This window comes from Ascaphus truei, chromosome 4 (assembly GCF_040206685.1).
Source record: "Ascaphus truei isolate aAscTru1 chromosome 4, aAscTru1.hap1, whole genome shotgun sequence".
In the NCBI taxonomy this organism is placed as follows: Eukaryota; Metazoa; Chordata; class Amphibia; order Anura; family Ascaphidae; genus Ascaphus; species Ascaphus truei.
The window spans coordinates 287,307,499-287,330,823 of NC_134486.1; the positions used below are offsets into that span (position 1 = coordinate 287,307,499).

A 23,325-nucleotide genomic window follows, 5' to 3' on the forward strand; every position below is an offset into this window, starting at 1 on the left:
TCACTCCATATCCTTTACTCATGGATGAGGGTAGCATTTGAATGTAAAACTTTCATCCGTCTTTACTCTGAAATCAATAGCACTTAAACCATTCAAACACTTTATAGGAATATTTTTCTATTATTTTCCTTAAATTCAGTAGTGTAGCTGGCAGAAGTGATATTTTTATTTAAATTGTAGTGTATTTTCACACGCCAACTATTTTCATTTGCCTGAAGCCATGAACTATACTTTTATGACCTAAATGTTTTTTGAATGACTAAGCCAGTGGTTTTCAACCTTTATTTCTCTCGGGGCATCCCTAATCACAGTGATCAGGTGCTGAGACACCCCCAAAACAGAACAGTCTGTGAACGAAGACACAGGACAGAGACACAGGGGACAGAAAGGGAAGAGAGTCATTGGAGACGGAGAAGGCAGAGACAGGCAGAGAGTCACACACACACACCCACACAGAGTGGCGAGAAAAGTTTGTGAACCATAATGATAATTACATATATTCCATAGTTTTTCTATGATAACCTTCTAGAATCCAAACCAGTCTTTTCTTAAATATCCAATAGGCTTTATATTAATCAATTCCATGTATTTTGAAACAAAATAATGTATGAATTAGACAAACAATGAGTAATTAAGAGTCACTGTATGTGAAAAAGTAAGTGAACCCCTGTTTTGTCAGCTGAATTAAAGGGGATAATTAGAATGAGGTGTTTAAATAATTAGGTAGATCTTCGGGTGTGAATTTGCGAGGCCCCACCCTATATAAAGATCAGAAACTTTGTGAGTTTGGTCTTCACCATACATGTGTGTGGAAACTCTTCATGCCACAATCAAAAGAAATCCCTGAGGACCTCAGAAAAGCAGTTATTGATCCTCATCAGTCTACTATGGGTTACAAAACAATTTCTAATGATTTGGGGCTCCACCAATCCACAGTTAGACAAATGGAGAAAGTTCAAGACCACAGTTCTCTGCCCTGGAGCGGTCGTCCTACCAAAATCTCTCCAAGAACAAACCGGCAAATCATCTAGGAAGTCACAAAGAACCCCAGATTAACATCCAAGGATCTGCAAGTCACTCTCGCCTTGGCTAATGTGAATGTTCATGAATCAACTATCAGGAAAAAAAAGCTGTGTGTGCTGTGCACGCGCATAGTAAGTGAAACTTCTTTGACTTTTGTCACAGAAATTGTATTTGTGTTGGTGATGTTTTAATTAAAAATCAAAATACAATTTCATTGACAAAACGCAAATAAATTTGACTTATAATGCACGTGCTCGGCACACATCCCCTGTATTAGCTATTTGCACTAAGTGTGAATTCCTTGTGTGTATGTGTGTCAATCAGTGTGTGTGTGTCAGTCAGTGTGTGTGTCAGACAGTGTATGTGTGTATGTGTGTCAGCCAGTGTGTGTGTGTGTGTCAGTCAGTGTGTATGTGTCAGTCAGTGTGTGTGTGTATGTGTGTCAGTCAGTGTGTGTGCATGTGTGTCAGTCAGTGTGTGTGTGTATGTGTGTCAGTCAGTGTGTGTGTGTATGTGTGTCAGTCAGTGTGTGTATGTGTGTCAGTCAGTGTGTGTGTGTATGTGTGTCAGTCAGTGTGTATGTGTGTCAGTGTGTGTGTGTGTGTATGTGTGTCAGTCAGTGTGTGTATGTGTGTCAGTCAGTGTGTGTGTGTGTGTATGTGTGTCAGTCAGTGTATGTGTGTATGTGTGTATGTGTGTCAGTCTGTTGCTAGGATACGGCAGGTGCTGGGTAGACAATTACCCTCTATTGGCTATAGAGGGCAGGGTATTTGCCTACAGTGCACAGATTTCAGGGCAGCTCCCTCTTTGCACATGAACACTGACAGGAGAGGGTCCCCTGGGTGGGGACAGTGACAGGTGAGGGACCCCTGGGTGGGGACAGTGACAGGTGAGGGACTCCTGGGTGGGGACAGTGACAGGACAGGGTCCCCTGGGTGGGGACAGTGACAGAAGAGGGTCCCCCGGGTAGGGACAGTGACAGGTGAGGAGGGACCCCTGGGCGGGGACAGTGACAGGAGAGGGTCCCCTGGACCCTGTGCCTCATACATCTGTCCTTAAGCCCAGGTCACAGTCCTGAGCCAGCCCTGGCTTTCTATCCCCCCATTACTCCCCCTGCCTGAGATCCCGTCCCAGGGGTGGTTGCACTCATTGTCTCACAAGTGAACCTGCCTGCATACAGGAGACTGGGGACCCGGAAGTGTGTGTTCAGCAAGAACCACAAGTACCACAATGCACTGGGGGGGCTGGAACCCGGAAGTGGGGGTCTCAGCCTGACATGCGCCCATTCGCTGCACCCCGATATGTGACCCTTTCCCCTGCCCCCCGCTTGGACATTATTGGGGGTCTCCCTCACCTAACGGGGGCGCGCATGGCTCCTCTCAGCTGCTGCCGCCGCAGCCGCCCTCCCGGCCTTCCTCCCGGCAGGCCTCGCTGCTGCCGTTCTCCAGACCTTCCTCCCGGCAGGCCTCGCTGCTTCCGGCCTCCCCGGTACCGGAGGGGGCACAGGACAGGGATACTGTAGCCCGCGCCAGAGACATCAAGCGGTTTCTTCCTATGTGTGTCAGTCAGTGTGTGTGTATGTGTGTCAGTGTGTGTGTGTCAGTCAGTGTGTGTGTGTGTGTGTGTGTGTGTGTGTGTGTGTGTGTATGTGTGTCAGTCAGTGTGCGTCTATGTGTGTCAGTGTGTGTCTCTCTCCCCCCCCCCCCCGGAGCAGCCCCCATTCTCTACACCCGGTAGAGCTGCGTTTCCTGCTGCAGGAGGCTCCCGGCGGAGGTACGGGGCCACAAGGGGGTTACAGGAGGGCACGAAAATGCGCGTGGGGCGCTCTTCCTCACCCCCCTCTGATGGTGCTGTGGGGGATGCATTCCCTTGCACAGCCAACACCAACAGCCTCTTCTGCCGCCATCACTGCTGCGCATGCGCGGCATGGGAGCGGGAGCGGCAATGGCGGACGTTCACTCGCCCCCGATAGCAGCACAGTTGCGCAGCATGCAGACCCCGCAGCCATTGGTGTTGGTTTCCTCCGGCAGCCGGGTCAGCGGCCTCCAGCCCCCCGGGGAGCTGCTGTAACAATGCATCTGGGGGGAATGGCGGCACGCATGTGCTGGAGCGACCGGGGCTGAGGGGAGGGGTTAGCCATCACAACACAACAGCGCATGCGTGGCATAGCAGCAGGCAGCGAGCGCGGAACGCCACCGCCGCATATGTCGTGTGGGGGTTGCGGCGGCCATCAGGAGTGGCGTCGGCGGCTATCCCCGCCGCCGCCGCATCTGATTTTGTGAGCGGTTGGGATGTCAGTGTTGGGGTCGGGCTGAGCCAGAACACAGCCCCGCCTCAACTGCCAGCACTGACATCACATCCGTTTCATTTCTGTCTCCACAATCCATTTTTGCCCCAGTTCGAATGAGGTGCCACTAAAGAAGTTTCACTTCAAAAACTGAACAAGAATTGTGTTCATGGAAGCATAGCCAGGAGGAAACCACTTCTCTCTAAAAAGAACATTACTGCCTGTCTGAGCAAAAGAGCACATAGATGATCCACAAGGCTTCTGGAACAATGTTCTCTGGACAGTCAAAGGTAGAACATTTTGGCCTCAATGAGAAACATTATGTTTGGCAAAAAAACAAACACTGCGTTCGAACAGAACACCCTCGTTCCAACTTTCAAGCATGTTGGTGGGAGTGTGATGGTTTGGGGCTGCTTTGCTGCCTCATGACCTCATTAACACAACCATGAATTTTGAATTGTAACAGAAGATTCTAGAGGAGAATTTCAGGCCATCCATCTGTGACCAAAAGCTAAATCGAAAGTGGGTCATGCAGCAAGACAATGATCCTAAACATACAAGCAGATCTACAAAAGAATGGCTACAGAAGAAGAAATTCTGCATTTTAGAATGGCCTAGTCAAAGTCGGGACCTAAAACCCATCAAAATGTTGTAGCGGGAACTGAAGTGAGCTGTCCATGCAAGGAAGCCCTCAAATGTCACTGAGTTGAAGCAGTTCTGTAAGGAGGAATGGGCCACAATTCCTCAAAAACGATGTAAGAGACTGACCAGCAGTTACAGGAAATGCTTAGTTGAAGTTATTGATGCTCAAGAGGTATTGAATCTAACGGTTTACATACTTTTTCACACAAGGATATTGAATGTTTAATCATTTGTGGATAAATAAATGTTGAAAAAGTATCATGTGTTTGTTTGATAAAGTTATATTTATCTATTATTATGACTTAGATTAAGATCCAATAACATTTTAGGTTTGAAATATGTGAAACATCTGAAAATCCTAAATGGTTCACAATTTCTTTTTCTCACGTGTGTGTGTGTGTGTGTTTGTGTGTGCTAATTTATTATTTTTACTTTTTGTTAATACATATTACAACAATTATAATAATTCCTTTTGCATCTTGTTTTTTTAGGACCTTGTCGTGCGTATGGTTTTCACGCTGGGGAACCTAACCGCAAAGAATAGCAAGGCACGTGAACAATTTTATGAACAGAGGGGAAGCATCACAACTCTGCTAAGTTTGTTGCACACTTATTGTGGACTTGATATGAATGCAGAACAGTCTGAAAAAGAGAAAACCAAAGATCAGAAGCGACCTTGTGAAACAGAAGATATTCTAATCAAACTAATAAGGCTGCTGGCCAACTTGTCCATTCACCCTACTATAGGCACTGACCTGGCTGCTAATCACCGCTGTGTTGCACTTTTAATGAAAATTCTTGGTAAGTTCGGAAGATTCGCTTTATATTTTCCTTGTATGTTCCTTGCTATTCATTTCTTGTGTTCTTAGATACAATGTTCAAGCTTAACCAGAAAATACTTGTGCAACTTCCCTTTCTCATTAGCTTACTGTTTGCATAAACAAATCTGTGTTCATGTTTTATGAAAATGTAGGTGTGTAATAAAGGGGACACCTTACATGCTGCTGCTATTATCTGCTGCGACTGGACTATGACATTATGAAGTTGTATGCAACAGTTCTATAGTAGGCACCGTTTCTCAGTTACAATTTTCTTCTAACCAAAGCAGATTTTTCAGAATACAAGATTAAGCACTTGAGCCCAGATCCACAAAATGTTGCTAAGCTTTAGCACGCCTTTAGGCAGCGCTTATTAGAGGCGTTCTAAGGCTTAGCACTCTTTTATGGTTTTGAGTCTTGATGGTTCCTAGCAAAACATGTATATCTTCCAGAAGGTTATCATTTTTTAATAAGATTTGCCTACTGGAAAAAAAAGATGTTTATATTTATATGTACTATAGCACCATGGGGGTGTAAGGCTGCGGACATGGTAAATTCAGCCGTGTGGAGGCGCGCGGAGGCTGAGGGAAAGCGGGTGCTTTCCCTGGCCATGGTACGCGCGCCGTCCGTGGGTGTGTTTGGGGGCGTGCCATTGACATCACGGAGCTGGTTCGCCCTCATTGGGTGAACAACTCACGTGAACGGTCTGTCGCGCCAAGAAATCAGTTTCAACTGGTTTCTTGCGCGACGTGCGCCCCCTCCTGCTTCCGCCCGCACGCCGCATAGACGCGAACACTGCCTTAAGGCAGTATGTCCGCTCAGCGTCCGCACGGTCTGTGGCACCATGTCCGAGGCCTTACAGGGTGAGGGAAGTGTATTGACTGGCTGATAAAGCCCTAATTCTGCCATTATTACTGGGGTTTTTTTTTTTTTTACATAGTGTTTCTTCTAGCTGAACCACCATTTCAGTGATGGAGACTTCCCAATTCCCAAAATGTTTGCAGGTGAAGTTACCGGCATCTTCCTGGTTTCTCCAAGGAATGTAAATGGTCAGACAGTAGGAAGACATTGTCATTTGGTTGCCCTGGTGGAGCAGAGACACCGGTAACTTCATTGGTAAATATGTCTAAAGTGAGGGTCTTCCCGAAGCTGCAAATAATGCAGGAGATCCCCATGTTCCCCAGGCACGAAAAAAAAATTGGGGGAGTCCACCTCCCCCCCCACCCCCAAAAAAAAGCAAACACCCGGGATTGCTGCTTTAAATCTACTGTTCCTAAAGAAGTTTTTTCTCTGACACTTTTGGACTGTTCACCTGTGCTTATCAGCTGTAACTATTTTACTGTGTAACTCACAGGTAATTGCCGGCTTCTCTTTTCAAAGATTATTTATTACCTGTACATTTCCATACTGCTATGTATTGTGCCTGGACTCAATAAATAATGGAAAACAACAAGAATTGCCTACTGAAATATAAACTGCATTTTTTTAAATTGTCAGATTGCTAGATGTAAATACTTTATATGTGGTGTACACGGTTTGTGTTGCTGTTAAAAATAGTTAATGCAATAAACATCCAGTATAATGTGGTTATAGGAAAGGAGTTTTCACCAGCAGCACAGGAAAGGGTTTTATTTACAGTAAGGGCAGTGGAAATGTGGAATTCAACACATAGAGGCTTAGATCGCAGATGCAGTACTGTAGATATGTTTTTACATTTTTTTTTATTAAATTGATATAGTTTTATAAATGAAATTATACATGTATGCTGGACGTGCTAAAAACGCAGGCACGGTATAGGTTTTATAGAATTACTAGCTGATATACTCGGCGTTGCCTGGGCGTGGAAGGGCAGGGGGCATGGAGTGGAAGGGCTGGGGGGTAGTGGAAGGGCGGGGGGGTAGTGGAAGGGCGGGGGGGAGTGGAAGGGCGGGGGGGAGTGGAAGTGCGGGGGGGGCATGGAAGGGCAGGGGGGCATGGAAGGGTGGGGGGAAGGGGGCGTGGAAGGGCGGGGGGGGGCAAGGGGCAGAAAGGGGCAGGGGGGGCAAAGGGCAGGGTGGTCAAAGGGCAGGGCGGTCAAAGGGGCAAAGGGCAGGGAGGGGCGGGGGGAGCAAAGGGCAGGGAGGGGCGGGGGGGGCAAAGGGCAGGGAGGGGCGGGGGGGCAAAGGGCAGGGAGGGGCAGGGGGGGGCAAAGGGCAGGGGGGGGCAAAGGGCAGGGTGGGGCAGGGCAAAGTGCAGGGAGGGGCGGGGGGGCAAAGGGCAGGGAGGGGCGGGGGGGCAAAGGGCGGGGGGGCAAAGGTCAGGAAGGGGCGGGGGCAAAGGGCAGGGAGGGGCGGGGGGCAAAGGGTGGGGGGAGCAGAGGGCAGGGAGGGGCAGGGGCAAAGGGCAGGGAGGGAGGGCAAAGGGCAGGGAGGGGCGGCGGGGGGCAAATGGCAGGGAGGGGCTGGGATGGCAAAGGGCAGGGAGTGGTGGCATAGGGCAGGGAGGGGGGGCAAAGGGCAGGGAGGGGGGCAAAGGGCAGGGAGGGGGCAAAGGGCAGGGAGGGAGGGAGGGCAAAGGGCAGGGAGGGAGGGAGGGCAAAGGGCAGGGAGGGAGGGCAGGGAGGGCAAAGGGCAGGGGGGGGCAAAGGGCAGGGGGGGCACAGGGTGGGGGGCACAGGGTGGGGGGCAAAGGGTGGGGGGGCAAAGGGCGGGGGGCAGGGAGGGCAGGGGGAGGGGGGCAAAGGGCAGGGGGAGGCGTCAGGGACGCGTTAAAGAACCCATTCCTCTGCGTTTACTCACCTTGCACACGGCCGCCTTCCTCCTCCACCTCGGGCTCCTCAGCGGCGAGGCTGAGACACTCCGGTGAGGAGGTGCTGTGCCTTGCACGGGAGAGGCGCCGAGAGCCGGAGGAGCGCTCTCGGGGATGGGGAGCTGGGGGAGCGGCCTATGTGAGGGGAGAGCCGCAGAGAGTGTGCTCTGTGTGGGTGAGGGGGGGAGTGGGAGCGCGAGCACCGGGGAAGGGTGGGTAGCGCCGAGTGAAGGAGAGCGCCGGGTGAGGGAGAGCGCCGGGGAAGGGAGCGGTGTGTGAGGGAGGGGAGCGGTGTGTGAGGGAGGAGAGCGCCGTGTATGGGAGGAGAGCGCCGTGTGTGGGAGGAGAGCGCCGGGTGAGGGAGGAGAGCGCCGGGTGAGGGAGGAGAGCGCCGGGTGAGGGAGGAGAGCGCCGGGTGAGGGAGCGCCGTGTGAGGGAGGAGAGCACCGGGTGAGGGAGGAGAGTGCCGGGTGAGGGAGAGCGCCGGGGAAGGGAGCAGTGTGTGAGGGAGGGGAGCGGTGTGTGAGGGAGGGGAGCGCCATGTGAGGGTGGAGAGCGCCGTCTGAGGAAGGAGAGCGCCGTGTGAGGGAGGGGAGCGCCGGGTGAGGGAGGAGAGCGCCGGGTGAGGGAGGAGAGCGCCGGGTGAGGGAGGAGAGCGGTGTGTGATGGAGGAGAGCGCCGGTTGAGGGAGGAGAGTGCCGGGTGAGGGAGGAGAGCGCCAGGTGAGGGAGGAGAGCGCCATGGGGAGGGTGAGAAGCGTGGGGAGGGTGAGAAGGGTGGGGATGATGAGAGGCGTTGGGCCGTGGGGAGGGTGAGAGCTGGGGAAGGGTGAGAGGCCTGGGGAGGTGAGAGGCGTGGGGAGGTGAGAGCCGGGAAAGGGAGTGGCCTGTGGGAGGAGAGAGCATGAGATAGCGTGCTCTGGGGGGCCAATGAGAGCCGTGGGGGGGCGGGACACAGGGGGGGGCAGACACACCGGCCAATGAGAGCCGTGGGAGGGCGGGCGGACCGACGGACCAAGCAAAGGGTCTACAGAGACTCACAAACATTATATATATTATATAGATATAGATGTCATTGGCATTTACTGGAGTCAGGAGAGCCCCCCTCTCCTGTGTTTCGAGCCATAATTGACCAGTGTGTCACTTTGGCTTTTTTGTTTGCTTTGCTCTGGATCAATGCAAATATAAACATAGTAGAAGTATGTCACCCGGTTAGAATTTAGCGAAAGGTTTACCTCGATGAACATGTGTATTTCCAACTTGATACTGTGGTACTGCAGATGTAGTGCGACTTGTATTCCCTGAGCTGCTGTAGCAGTAAAATCTCACAGCTGCGACTTCCCCCTTTTCGTAACCATTTTGGGTTAGGGTTAAGGAGAGACTGGTGGCATCTGCTGCAAGGGCACAACCGCATTTAGTGTGACTCAGGGTACACTACATCTGCATGTGAGAGATTGGACAGACCTCTTTGTGACACTAGCGCTGTGGTTGCATGATGCTTCACCCCCAAAAGCAGAAGTGTGGCCAACTCATAAGGGACACACCAACTTTCACCCAGATCCCTGGAATCCTTTTGGAAACCTTCGGTATGGGCAGAGTTGGATTTAGAGAGACAAAAGTATCACAGCAATACTTCTATTGTTTATTAGAAGTGCTAGTATCTCACATCTTGGATAAGAAGCATCTCATTCAATTTCTACACCTCCGCTACGAACTCCAGATGCACATGAAAATCCAAGTCCATGTCTGCACTTCTAATAATGCACTTTTACTCCTCTTGTGTCTGTAGGTCTCCCAGCATAATACTTAGATTGTAAGCTCTTTAGGGCAGGGTCTCCATTAGTCTTATGTTGTGATTTACCTGTTGCACTTATCCCCACTGTTTGCAATTTATTTACTTGTATTGTAAATGTGTAAAGCGTTGCGTACCTTGTTGGCACTATATAAATAAAATAGCACATACATCCCAACCAGGTATACAATAAGTTCAATAATGTTAACCTCTTCTCTGCCTGATAGAGCCAGCAATTCATTTTTTTTTAAACATGCGGCTATTTCCTTTCATATACTGTAGAAAGAATTCAAAGTAACAGCCCTGATTTTTACTCGGGTATGAAATTACAGTTCTAATTCATGGTCATCCTGGTGCAATTGTTTTGAGCTATTTCAATTTATTAGCTTTTAAAACCTAAGAATTTCACCTGTGTGCTGTACAATATCTTTTGTTCACATGGCTATGTCAATGATAAAGTACTTTTACCATAATTTGCTAATTACCAATGTGGGGTATCGCATCCCAATCCAGCCTTAACTGACATAGACTTCAATGGCAGTTAACACAATACCCCTCATCAGCGCGTAGTGATCTTACCCCTCTGTGTTTACAGCTAACTCCAAGGGACCCCATGATATTTATTTTTAAATAATTTGGGTTAGATTGCTGCTTTAAAATCTAGGGTAGATTTTCTCAAATGTTTCTTTCCTAAATAGTGTTGTAAAGTAAGATCTGTAATATAGTGCGTGCGTGCGCGCGCTACCATGCACGCGCGCTACCATGCACGCGCGCTACCATGCACGCGCGCTACCATGCACGCGCGCTACCATGCATGCGTGCTACCATGCATGCACGCATCAATGATAACTGACTGTGGGAGGTTGACGTTGATACAGTCGAGACGCATGCACGTCCGTGAGCGGTGGCGTGGCAGATCAGAGCAAATACAAGAAATTTGAATTTTTGCGCTGCTGCCGCGTCAAGTGACTCCGTGAGTCAATCACAGAGCAGCCTAACGCTGTGACATCAGAGCCACGCCCCCTGGCTGTGCGCATCACCACTGGCAACATACAAATGAAACGTGCGCGCCACGTGCACGCGCACTATATTACAGACCTAACAAGTGAGGGAGATGCAGTAGGTGAGCCTGATGAAGTACCCTGTGTGGTTTGAAAGCTTGCAAATGATCAGCTACTGTATGTGTTGGTCCAAGAGGAGGTATCATACTATCTACTCCTTCTCTCTCACTTTTACTACATGAAATAATGCACCAATACGGCTACGCACCCTATTTTCTTTCCTAAACAAAAGAGATTTGTGGAACAAAAAAAATAATCAGTCTTGATATTTCAAACGTGTTGAACTGGATGAAACGATGACAATAAAGTGATCTCTAATGACAGAATGTTATCTACTTCCAGAGTTGGGATAGAACTGTGTGTGTTTTGGAACACTTGCATGCTCCACGGCATAGCCACCAGGGCATAAGCTCTGGCAATCCATGGGACCCATGATGTTAATGGCTTCTACATGGGTTGTCTGCTCAATTTGTAGGGGAGATCGTGTTCTGCACTCCTGTTGAGTGCTGAACCCAATCTAGCTGACAGAGGAACTGAAGGGGAGGAGGACTCTTCTGTTCCCCATCATCAGTGATTCTCCTCTGGCACTCTGTGTTCAAGCAGAAATCCCTCCTTTAGTTTTTAAAAATTTTTTTTATCAGGGTTGGAAAAGGGGGAGGGGTTTTCAGATCCGGAAAACCTAATTACCCACCCCTCTCCCCGTTTCCAGACATATTTACCAGTGTTACTTACTGCTTTCTCCAGGAGATTGAAATTGCCATCCAATAGGAAGCCGCAATGGATGACGTTGCAGCTTCCAGTTGGGTAGTGAACCTACCTGATTTGCTGGCCATTTTGTTTCGCTTGGAGGGAGATTTTAAACCGGTAAGTATCTTGGGAACCTGGGGGGCGGGGGGGGTCGCAGAGCTAAAAAAATAAAGCGATTCAGCTCCGTAGGACTACCCCTCCCGTCACCCCCCAAGTTCCATCACTGGTGTTAAATAAATAAAAGATTACTGCTTTAGACACTTGACTTATTTTAAACATCACAATTCAGTCATTCTTTTAAGCTTTCTAATGTGTTTATATTCTTCTTCGCACCAGAATATAAGTTGGTTGATGAATGTGAGGAATTGGTGATCAATACTGTTGCAACTATCAACAATTTATCCTACTATCAAGATGACGACTCTGTCATTACAGATAGAAGACTACAGATTTCTGAATGTAAGTCCTTGTACTGCTCCCTATTGCAACTACAAATTCTCTTTGTTTGATTTGTTCTTTACTTTACCATAATTCCTTCACTGTCAGAACGGCCTGCAGTCCAATGGAGGATATACAGTATATATACAATGCTACATCCTATTGACAAAACATATATGGTAATAAGTATAAAGTACAAATTCTTCAATAATAACATTTTCCCTGTAATTTAGTTAAACCCTTTGGCCAAAGCGTCATAAGCCTGCATACCAACGTCAACGTATAACCAAATTTGCAGGCCCTAATGCTAAACTGGGAACCTTCCCTTTTACCTCTGTATGAGGGGAAACAACCATAGTAGGTCTTGTCCATACAGCAAAATGAGAGAACCTCCCTTGTTAAAAAGGTGGGGAGGGGTGAGCTCTGCAAATTTGGTTATACCTTGACATTGGTATGCAGGCTTATGACGCTTTGGCCAAAGGGTTTAACTAAAAAACCAAGAAAATTTTATTATTTAAGTATTTGTACTTTATTCTTATGACCATATATGTTTTGTCAATTGAATGTAGCATTGGGCACCCCTGTCTTTTGTTGTATACAGTACATTTGCCACGCTCAGTAGCTCTCTTTTTGACATAAATATATATACAGTATATGATGTGGTGGGTTTGGGGTTTGAGCTTACTGGTAAAGTGTGTGTTAATTTAATTTCTAACTGACAACAGTTGTTTGGAGGTATGTGGACCCTCCTCCCAGAGCTCACCCCTCCCCACCTTTTTAACTTGAAAGGTTTTTGCATTTTGCTGTATGGACAAGACCTATTATGTTTGTTTCCTCTCATACACAAGTAAAAGGAAATGTTCACAGTTTAGTGTTAGGACCTGCAAATTTGGGGTTCAGCTCTACAGACCCCCTGCTTCGCAATGTGTGTCATTACACTTTTCTATCTGTGTTCCCACAAACAATCTCTCTGATCTAGTAGCAAAATGAACTAATGGCAGTGGCATGTTTTGTATATTAAAAGTAGGTGATGTTCAAGATTTTTTCCACCGGGGAACACGCTTGGAACAGAAATTAAGGGCACTCCACTTCCATTCGCTTTACGGGGGCCTGACTGCAACAATGTGATCACTACACCAATCACGTGAAATGCAGTCGTACTTCCAGCATCTTAATGGTTAATGTTCATAAGGTTCATGCTTCACGTAATCTCTTTTGTGATAAGATTGTGAACCCTAGAGTCTGCAAGTAAACTGTCATTCCCTCTTGTTTTTCTTTTGCTCAACGTTTGTAATTTCATTATAATTAGGGCTTCCGGTTTTCCGGTTTGCACCGAAAAATCCCGATTAAAACACCACCGACCAATCATTGGGTTTTACGGTCAAAACCGGAAAATGAAGAATGAAATTGAATGCATCCGCCAATGATTTTCATTGGGGGGGAGTATCGTCAATGGTGCGCTTCCCATGCCGTGTGAATATGGCAGTGCGGGAAGAGGCAGCAGCATCGGGCAGGCAACGAGAGGAGGAGCGAGGCAACCAGATACTGCAACCCCTGCCCCCAGTACTTGAACCCCTGCACCCAGTACTTGAACCCCTGACCCCAGTACTTGAACCCCTGACCGCAGTACTTGAACCCCTGACCTCAGTACTTGAACCCCTGACCCCAGGGCACCAATCATCTCCAGTACTTGAACACCTTGCCCGAGCACACAAACCACCCTCCCCCTATTACCATGCCAGGTAGCATCTATGTTATTTGATATAAAAAAAAGCTAAACACAGAATTAGACTGTTTTACTATTTTTTATTGTTATATATTTAAACACTGGAAAACACCAATTTTAAGCATATGGAAAAATGTATGAAATAAATGCTGATTTTACAAAAAATAAACACTGATAACCGGAGTCCGTAATTGTAATGTGCTCATTAGCTGCACAGATACACGTTTGCAGTAATATGCCACTGATACTGTAGGCATGATTTTTTTAAAGAACCTGTGAAATGGAAAAATAGTACACAGTACAGTATACAGTATACAAACCATACAAATACACCTACAAACAAGTCACATTTTCACTTCTAAAGTAACTTAATTTTTCTTTAGAAGCTAATCATATTGCTAAGTTGTTTCATTTTTTTTATGGGATTTTTTTGGACCAATAGTTATTTGATTAGTGATAGGTCTAATCTACCTGACCAGACCTATGGCAGGCAAACTTTTTACTCTACCCGGGGAGCTTTCCACGGCCCTGATATGCTTTTGGTCTCAGATATAACAGTTACGAGCCCGGAGTGCGAGAAGACAGGAACACAAGGGATACTGAGTTCTCACAACTGTTTAATAACTGGACAGAGCGGTCTTTTATACACAAAGCAAGGAGAAAAAAACGTTTGTCAGTTCATTACATCTGTTACAAATTGAGTTCCCACACAGATCACACATCTAAATTTACATGTAACCTTTAGAAATGCCTTTACTTAAACATTTTACTGCTGAGCAACAGCTTTGAATGTGGTCATAGAAGGCTCGGTGGCCTTACTTCATACCAAGACAACTGGTAATTATCTTAGTCCCTGAGAAAAACAACGCTGACACGTACTGCTTTAACCTTTTCAGTCCCTGAAGGGAACAGAGCTGACAGATACAATTTTTAACCTTACAAACCCTCCTTTTGTTCTGGAAGAACAATTCAATCGACCAGGCCCATTTATTCTTCTACGTACCACTCAGAAGAGGAAAAACTCCAAGGGAGAAACCTCACAGAAACTCTTTTAGGTATCTCGTTTGATAATCAGAGATGAACATATGGGTGGTTGACGAGTACCAGGAGTATTGGTATTTCTCGCTCTCATTGTGGGAGACATATACATAACTGTAGAGCTAGAAGCAGAAACAGCTTTCTTTGGCAAAAATAGAGCTGATTACACTTTTAGCCATCTGATTAATACATACACACAAAGTAATAAACCTGCGATTACCATGATTCCGTAAAGAATTTTCATTCCCAATGCACCTAGCCAATTTCCAAGACCAAAGGTCCAATCAAACCCTTTTGGTTCTTTTCGCATTCTAGATTGGGTTTCTGCTAGTGTCCATATCATGGGGTATGCTTTTTGATTGGTTGTCAATATAAGCATAACATTCTTTACCCACTAACTTACAAACCCCTCCTTGTGCTGCCATCAGATAACCTAATGTCATGCGATTTTGCAATACTGTTGCTCTAATTTGTTGCTATTTGCTACTGAGCTTTAAAATAGCGTCTCTAGTATCGTTAAAAACAGCATCTATATTGACTACTAAAACATCTAATTTTGCATATAAATCATACATTCCTAAAAAGGGTATTAGACCTCCCGCAACTCTCTTAACTGAGCTACTGTTAATGATTAATGCCCTTCAATTTCGTATTCTTTGCTTAGGTAGGGTGGACATTATTTGAAAAGCGGGCAAATTCTATTTCTGAGAATAAGTGGGGGTTAATATATTTCCTATGAGCGACTGCACAACACATACATCTTACATACTACATTTACTCAGAATATCGGAACAGACAAAATGGCTGCCATGGTCAAAATGGCTGACTTGTGATCCTTTCCTTGTGGTTGACACACCCTTTGGATGACCTCCCCACCTTCCTCATATCCAATCTTCTCAGCCCCCTCTTATCCTTTAGACACAGGCTTTTTAAAGAACAGTTAACCATATCATAGTCCTGCCAGACCAAAAAAAAATAGTCCTGTAGTGCATAACTTGATTCCTTTCTGGCAATTGTATCGGCCCAGTAAATTTCTTCTTCGGTCTCTTCTTCTAGGGGACTGCTGACATCTTCATCACCAAAAAGTGGCATAGCTTCGGTGGGGGGGGTGCAACACACTTCTGGACCAAAGTTTTGCTGTTCATAACACATACATAGAGAGTAATGAGTAGGACAGACACACATACAAAAACATTCACTAGCTTCGCTCCCAGCGCAATAATGTAACCATCAAGTCCCAATAAATCCCATCTCTCATCTCTACCTTTAATCACTGGAACCACTTTTCCCAAACAACATAACCTGGTCTAGTTGCAGGATAATACTTTATCTATCCTTTTATCACAGAGTCAATAACTTCCCTAGGGCAAACTCGTATTTCTACTCCCTTCGTAACCAATTTCTTATATATAGTTCTACAAATATCTTATAACATATTGTCTTTTTCCAAGGGGTTAAATAACTATCGTGTTCCTGGGGTGCAACCTATTGGGTATGGATAGTACATTGGGTTACATTGCACATAAGATGTAGGCTTTGTTTACCAGGATTCCATTATATAACAAAAATGTATACACTGGCGACACACTTTATTCGAGCTCGGCTAGTCCCACGAATTCGGGTATACCCGGGTGTATTGAGGTTTGTGACTGTTTTCTGCCCGAGTGCATTGAGGTATTTTCCAGGCAGGGATTGAAGCATTTTATTCCCGCTGGCTGCAATACTGCACAGTATATATATATATATACTGCATTACAATTCATGAATTTATGCCATCTGGTAGACACGCGAAGCATTGCAGCCTATTAAATCCTAATCATTATCATTTAACAGATCAGCCGCCCGTCAGCCAGGCATGAACCCAGGCTGGGAAGGCAAACGCAACGGGGCTTGTCAGAGGTGAGGAGTGGCGCATTCCAGGTATCTGCCAGGTACATACTGGGTATTTGCTCGAATAAAGTGTGTCGGTGCAGTACATATATGCTATACACAGAATAATAAAAACCCATACAGAAAAATTATGGCTAAACAAGCTATATCTGTTACTACCTTATCATCCTCATATGGACACCACTTATATAAACCTAATAGAATAAACATTATAATTAAAATAATAAAACCTGTAAAAAGGTTATTAAAAAGTTCAAAGTGCATATATTGAGGTCCGGATTTCTGCCTATGAACTTTTCTCCTTCTTTGGTTAGTGCCGGGTTTTATTGAAGTGAAACTTCCTTAGTGGCACCTCATTCGAACTGGGGCAAAAATGGATTGTGGAGACAGAAATTAAACGGATGTGACGTCAGTGCTGGCAGTTGAGGCCGGGCTGTGTTCTGGCTCAGCCCGACCCCAACACTGACATCCCACCCGCTCCAAAAATCGGATGCGCGCCGCCGGCGCCGCTTTTAACGGCCGCTGCTCCCCCCACACGTCCGCTGCCATGCCGCGCATGCCCAGTAGTCATGGGGACGCAGAGGAAAGCCACGCATGCGCAGAAGCGGCTGGCAGCGGCGCCGTTCCCCGCCCGCTGCTGGCGGCTGTTGACATATGCGGTGGGATAGTCTGTGCTGCCGTTCCCCATCTGCTGCCTGTGCCCTGTCTGCTGCCCGTGCCCGCTGCAATGCCACGCAAGCGCAGTTGTGATGGCGACGCTGACAGACGCCACACATGTGCAGAAGCGGCGGGCAGCGGCACTGTTCCCCCCCACACGCACGCTGCCATGCCACACTGCACCCCGCCACCCACAAAACAGAGACCCGCAGGCACCTGCACAGACATGACAGGCAGCTGCCGGTGCGGCTGGGACAGCAGAGACCGCCCGACCGGGACAGCCCCCCCCCCTTTCCTAACCCGAATGGGACCTCCCAGCTATAGTCACACATGGGCCTCCTCGCCGTCCTCCCTGCCCTGATCCCCGGCACTGCGGGGCAACACAATCTGTGCCCATCCCTCCTCCTACCACACTGAGGGAGCTATAGACAGCGCGCAGTCCTAACTGCTCTGCCGCCGTGATCGGAGGTGCAGGGGGTGATCGGAGGTGCAGGGGGTGATCGGAGGTGCAGGGGGTGATCGGAGGTGCAGGGTGTGAGGGGAGGTGAGGAGGTGAAGGGGGGTGATGTGAGGGGGTGAAGGGGGGTGATGTGAGGGGGTGAAGGGGGTTGATGTGAGGTGCCGGGGGGGTGATGTGAGGTGAGGAGGTGTAGGGGTTTAATGTGAGGTTCAGGGGGGTGATGTGAGGTGCAGGGGGGTGATGTGAGGTGCAGGGGGTGATCGGAGGTGCAGGGGGTGATCGGAGGTGCAGGGGGTGAGGGGGTTGTAGAGGATGAGGGGAGGTGAAGGGGGGTGATGTGAGGGGGTGAAGGGGGGTGATGTGAGGAGGTGAAGGGGGGTGAAGGGGGGTGATGTGAGGTGCCGGGGGGTGATGTGATGTGAGGTGAGGAGGTGTAGGGGGGATGACGTGAGGTGCAGGGGGGTGGCGTGAGGTGCAGGGGGGTGACATGAGGTGCAGGGGGGTGACGTGAGGTGCAGGGGGGTGACGTGAGGTGCAGGGGGGTGACGTGAGGTGCAGGGGGGGACATGAGGTGCAGGGGGGTGATGTGGGTGATGTGAGGTGCAGGTGATGTGAGGTGCAGGGGGGTGATGTGAGGTGCAGGGGGGTGATGTGAGGTGCAGGGGGATATGTGAGGTGCAGGGGGATATGAGAGGTGCAGTTGGATATGAGAGGTGCAGGGGGATATGAGAGGTGCAGGGGGATATGCGAGGTGCAGGGGCATATGCGAGGTGCAGGGACATATGCGAGGTGCAAGGGCATATGCGAGGTGCAGGGGGATATGCGAGGTGCAGGGGCATATGCGAGGTGCAGGGGCATATGCAAGGTGCAGGGGCATATGCGAGGTGCAGGGGGGGTGCGCATACATTACACATGCACGCACACAGAGTCACACGCACACACACACAGTCACACGCGCACACACACAGTCACACGCACACACACACAGTCACACGCACGAGGAATTCACACTTAGTGCAAATAGCTAATACAGGGGATGTGTGCCGAGCACGCACCTTCAAAGTCCAAATTTATTTGCGTTTTGTCAATGAAATTGTATTTTGATTTTTAATTAAAACATCACAAACACAATTTCTGTGACAAAAGTCAAAGAAGTTTCACTTACTATGCGCGTGCACAGCACACACAGCTTTTTTATGACCCAAAACACCAACTGGGAATGGCTGTGTCTTTAGGCCTTCCCTCCTGTGTTGAGGTTTAATTTGAAGCGACTGTGGGTGTACTTGTGTAACATGGATCCAGGAAAAATACTGAATCTGGAATGGGCCTCTCCACTTTAGATGAAAAGCGCTTTTGCGTAGAATATGCTTGAAACAGTCACCTTTATCTACTCTACCCTATTTCCTCAATTCTAAGACGCACCTTTTTTTCCGATTTTCACATGTCTGAAATCGGGGTGCGTCTTAGAATCGATGTATTAAAAAAAGTGTCTACAGTATTAACCCCTTCTTTTCACTTAACATGTTTCAGGAGAGGTCCCACGTCTGCGGATGGTTGAAGATGGCAGCGGGCGGGAGTGCGGTGGCAGCGGCAGGACAAGTCACAAGTCTGCAGGTGAGTGAAGATAAGAATACAGTGGGCGTGCGGTGGTGGAGGCGGCTAATAGATCATAATAGCAGGAGCAGAGCGGCATAGGGGAATGGCTTGGGAGGTGCACACTGTAACACCGGAAGTTGACCGGTGTCTGACTTCTGGTTACAGTGTGCACCTCCCAAGCCGTTCCCCTATGCGACTCTGCTCCAGCTCAGCTCTCCTGCAATTATGATCTCCTGCCGCCGCACCACACCGCACACCCGCTGTCTTCATATCTTCATTCACCTGCAGATTTTGGACCTGTCCTGCTGCCGCACACAAACCCGCTGTCCATCTTCAGCCATCTGCAGACGTGGGACCTCTCCTGCCGCCGCCGCCCGCTTCATGGTAACTGAAAATGTAATTTTCCTCGATTGTAAGGGCCAAATCGATGGTGCGTCTTGCAATCGAAGGCGTCTTACAATCGAGGAAATACGTTAATTGGAATACAATAGACGCAGATTAAAATCATCTGTTTGGAGCATAATCATACAACATTAAATCTATAAGAACCATTGGTCTACCCATGAGAAAAAAAATATTTCTGATTGTCACGGTAGGACAGGCTAAATACACCTTTATATTTAAGGGATCAGTCACAAGGCAAACAGGCAGAAAAATTAATTGTGGTTTATTCGGATAAGACCTCGGAAACACACAGAAACACAAGAAACAGAATATACTTTGGGGGACCTTATACTTATTAGGGAAATAACTTGGGGAGATTTGGGCTCGAAATCCAGGAGTCTGGGGGACACAGGGAAGCCCTGGTGTAATTCACCCTGCGTACCGTCAAATCATGCCTGCTCGCTGGGAAAATTAAATGACTTCCAGCACTTTGGCCCCCCAACTCCTGCAACCAAAATATCCCCCTAAAACTTACACACAAGAAATTTCACAGTTCAAGGGCTAAGGGAACATGACATAGGAAATAACAGGGTCAGTTCACTTTCAGGCAATCCATATCTGAGCTGGGGCATTGAAATGCTAATTCACATGTAATTCACATGCTAATTCACACTGCCTTTTGTCATCAACCTGGGTTTAAATCACAGGACAAACACAATGCATTGCAGGTTTAAAACACATAAAACCAACATGTAGACACAAGAGCTTGCACTCCACCATTTGCACCTATCATGTGGGGTTCTAAAACCTTCTCTTCTCTAAGACACCAGCTAAGAATACCTTGCTGGCAAGCAAGACAGGTTAAAATAGCCTCCCCCCCTTTTCCCTCATGTGCCAGAAGACTCTGCCCTGCAGCTATTTCTCATAAGAGGCCACCCATACAAGGCAATCCACTTATAAGCTTGCTCAGGCAGCTAAATGCCCATGAGGCAAAGGGAATACACAGAGAATGCATTAACTAGCCCACTGGGCTTACACAGTTAACCCCACATACACAGCTCCTAGCTAATACCCCTATGGGGGACAGTATAAGAGGGAAACAAAATTACAGGCAACACAGTAAGGTACAATATTAGATGCAAGAGCTGACACTCTCAGCCCTTGCCATACGGTTTCAGGGGCAGCCAGCCGGGCTCCACCTTTATTAATGAAGGCCGGCTATGCCTACTGCCACACTGATAGACAAAACAGCTATAATACTCCTCCTTTTGTTCACATCTTATTGCATGTGAACAATATCACACAAAAGATAACAGTATTTAGAACACCTTAATGGCTTAAATATAGATGCTTGATGTATAGCACAACTAACCTGAAACCTTTGGGTATAAAATTTACATTAAAAAAATCTCAAAACCCTACTGAATATAAATATAATCTGCTATAGTCTTCTGACAGAAACTTTTAAAACACAAAATAACATCTGGTTTGCTGAAAGAACAACCTGTAGCATAAAAAACTTAGACACAGATTTAAAAGTGGGACACATTTGAGAGAAAAAGATGGTTAAAAATGATAAAATATTAAATATTTGATCAACTTTGCAGAAAAATAATTACATATAGTACACTGACAGACCTGGCTAGGGTCCATTTTCCTTGTCCGTTGCTTTACTGAAAACTGGATCTTTGTTAAACAGAAAATTATAGGCTTAACATATACTTTAAACAGTTTATAGTTATTGTTTACACACAAAAAGAACACAGAGCACAGACACAAAACAAACAGAATTTTACACTTCTCTCACACATTCAACCAGCTTTCACAAAAATAACAAAAACACATATTTTCTCACCTATTCTTATAAATAGGAAAACAAAACAGTTTGATCCTGCAAACTAAATTAATAAAGATATCCTTCTCTTTCCCCATATCATAATTAACTTCTTTTTTTTTTTTAACTATTTTAAAATACTGAGCTTCTAGTTAGCTTTGTGTCTATAATATATTCTGTCTGTTATTTCTATATAACATATTCACCTGATTTTATCTGTGGAAATTTAGAGAAAAAGAATTGTAATTCTGGTTAAGGAAATAAATCGCCTCGCCAGTACGATAAACATCCTTATTATTCCAGTGACCGGACTGTAATTTGTCCTTTCTTTATACTTCTTTCTCTCCACAGATACCCAAACTCTCCTTTGCCCAGTGTTAATTAGTTTATATTATAGTGTGGGTGTACACCTTTAAAAATTAAATCTCAACATGAGCAATTAATTATATTCTTAATTTAGAAGCACTTGCAAGTCCCTGAATAGTAATTTTGTATACATACAATAAACCAGTGTTTTTATTATTCAATGCACATAAAACTTTCACATGGATAGAATTCACTCAGATTCTTACAAGCGCACAGACAGGGATTATTCATACAATCAACCTTTTTATCATATTCATGCCTAAAAATGTAATAAAACATTCTAAGAGAAAAGAAACCTTATACCTACTATAATCTCGTTTTCCACTCAGTTTTGCAATATATGACTCCCTGAACTTTTCAATCCAGACAGGAAAATATTATTAATTCAACTTAATATACACTCATACTCGGTTAATGTGGCACAAATAATTTGGGTTTGCATGTCTTAAAATTAGATTGGAAAAATTATATTTTCTGCTTTTGTCTCTCCTATGAGCTCTGCTGACTTTTCACGATCTCTGTCTACAACATTCCTATGCCTGTCCTGTGTAACAAAATCACTTGAAGAGAAAAAAAGGTGGGGGCTAGTGCTGCAGCTGAAGGCTACAGACATGAGAACTGTTTTGATTTTTAGATTCAGTCTCTCATTCTCTTTGCAATTAATATAATTTGGAGTTATCTTATTTCCCCGACACTCTCCTTTTCTTCAACGTAACTTTTTGCCTAATTTAGGGGTACAGATTGTATTTTATTTGTCCCCGTGAACAGTCCCTGACAGAGGTTAATTCTGCCTTGGGTCCATCTCCTCCCCCTCCTCTGCCCGATACCATAGGGGCAGGGGATAGATATACATTTTAACCACAGTACATTTCTTCATATACCTATAATCCCATAAACAACTTATAAAGGAATTTTATCTTAACAATATACAATAAGGTTAGTTTTATAATTGTATAGTATTGTATGTCTTTATTTATATAGCGCCATTAATGTACATAGCGCTTCACAGTAGTAATACATGTGGTAATCAAATAATTAACAGATAATATAAATAACAGGTCATGGGAATAAGTGCTTCAGACATAAAAGTAACATTAATGAAGAGGAGTCCCTGCCCCGAGGACCTTACAGTCTAATTGTTAGGTAGGGAGAACGTACAGAGACAGTAGGAGGGAGTTCTGGTAAGTGCGTCTGCAGGGGGCCAAGCTTTATGTATCATGTGTTCAGAATATCCACAGTGCTATTCATATGCTTCTTTAAGCAAGTGTGTCTTAATGTGGGTCTTAAAGGTGGATAGAGAGGGTGCTAGTCGGGTACTGAGGGGAAGGGCATTCCAGAGGTGTGGGGCAGTCAGCGAAAAAGGTTTAAGGCGGGAGAGGGCTTTAGATACAAAGAGGGTAGAAAGAAGACATCCTTGAGAAGAACGCAAGAGTCTGGATGGTGCATAACGAGAAATTAGGGCTGAGATGTGAGATGCGGGATTTGATCGGAAGCCAGGAGAGGGATTTCCTTTTATCTTAACCTAAATTACCATCATATCTGAGACACCATATACAGCCCGTTTCAATTAAACAACAGGGACTCCAACCCTTTGTTATATAAATCAGGGACTTAAACCCTCAATTCTTCTGCCCTATAAAATTTAGATTCTTTAGATTCGCGGAGAAAAGGTTGAAAAACACTAAAATACGTTTTACTCACCTTTTTCTGTGCAAATCCCACTTTTTCTGACACCAAGTTGATAGGTCTAATCTACCTGACCAGACCTATGGCAGGCAAC

General features: G+C 46.3%; 1 protein-coding gene across 2 annotated transcripts in view; it reads left to right on the forward strand.

The window, feature by feature from the left end:
* The window catches only part of ARMC2 (armadillo repeat containing 2), a 148,691-nt gene that overhangs the window by 105,845 nt on the left and 19,521 nt on the right, over positions 1–23,325 (forward strand). For both annotated transcript variants that reach the window (XM_075597579.1, XM_075597580.1), the window contains exons 13-14: positions 4,444–4,753; positions 11,493–11,615. In XM_075597579.1, the coding sequence (XP_075453694.1) occupies positions 4,444–4,753; positions 11,493–11,615 (433 nt within the window). The remainder of the gene's footprint in view (positions 1–4,443; positions 4,754–11,492; positions 11,616–23,325) is intronic.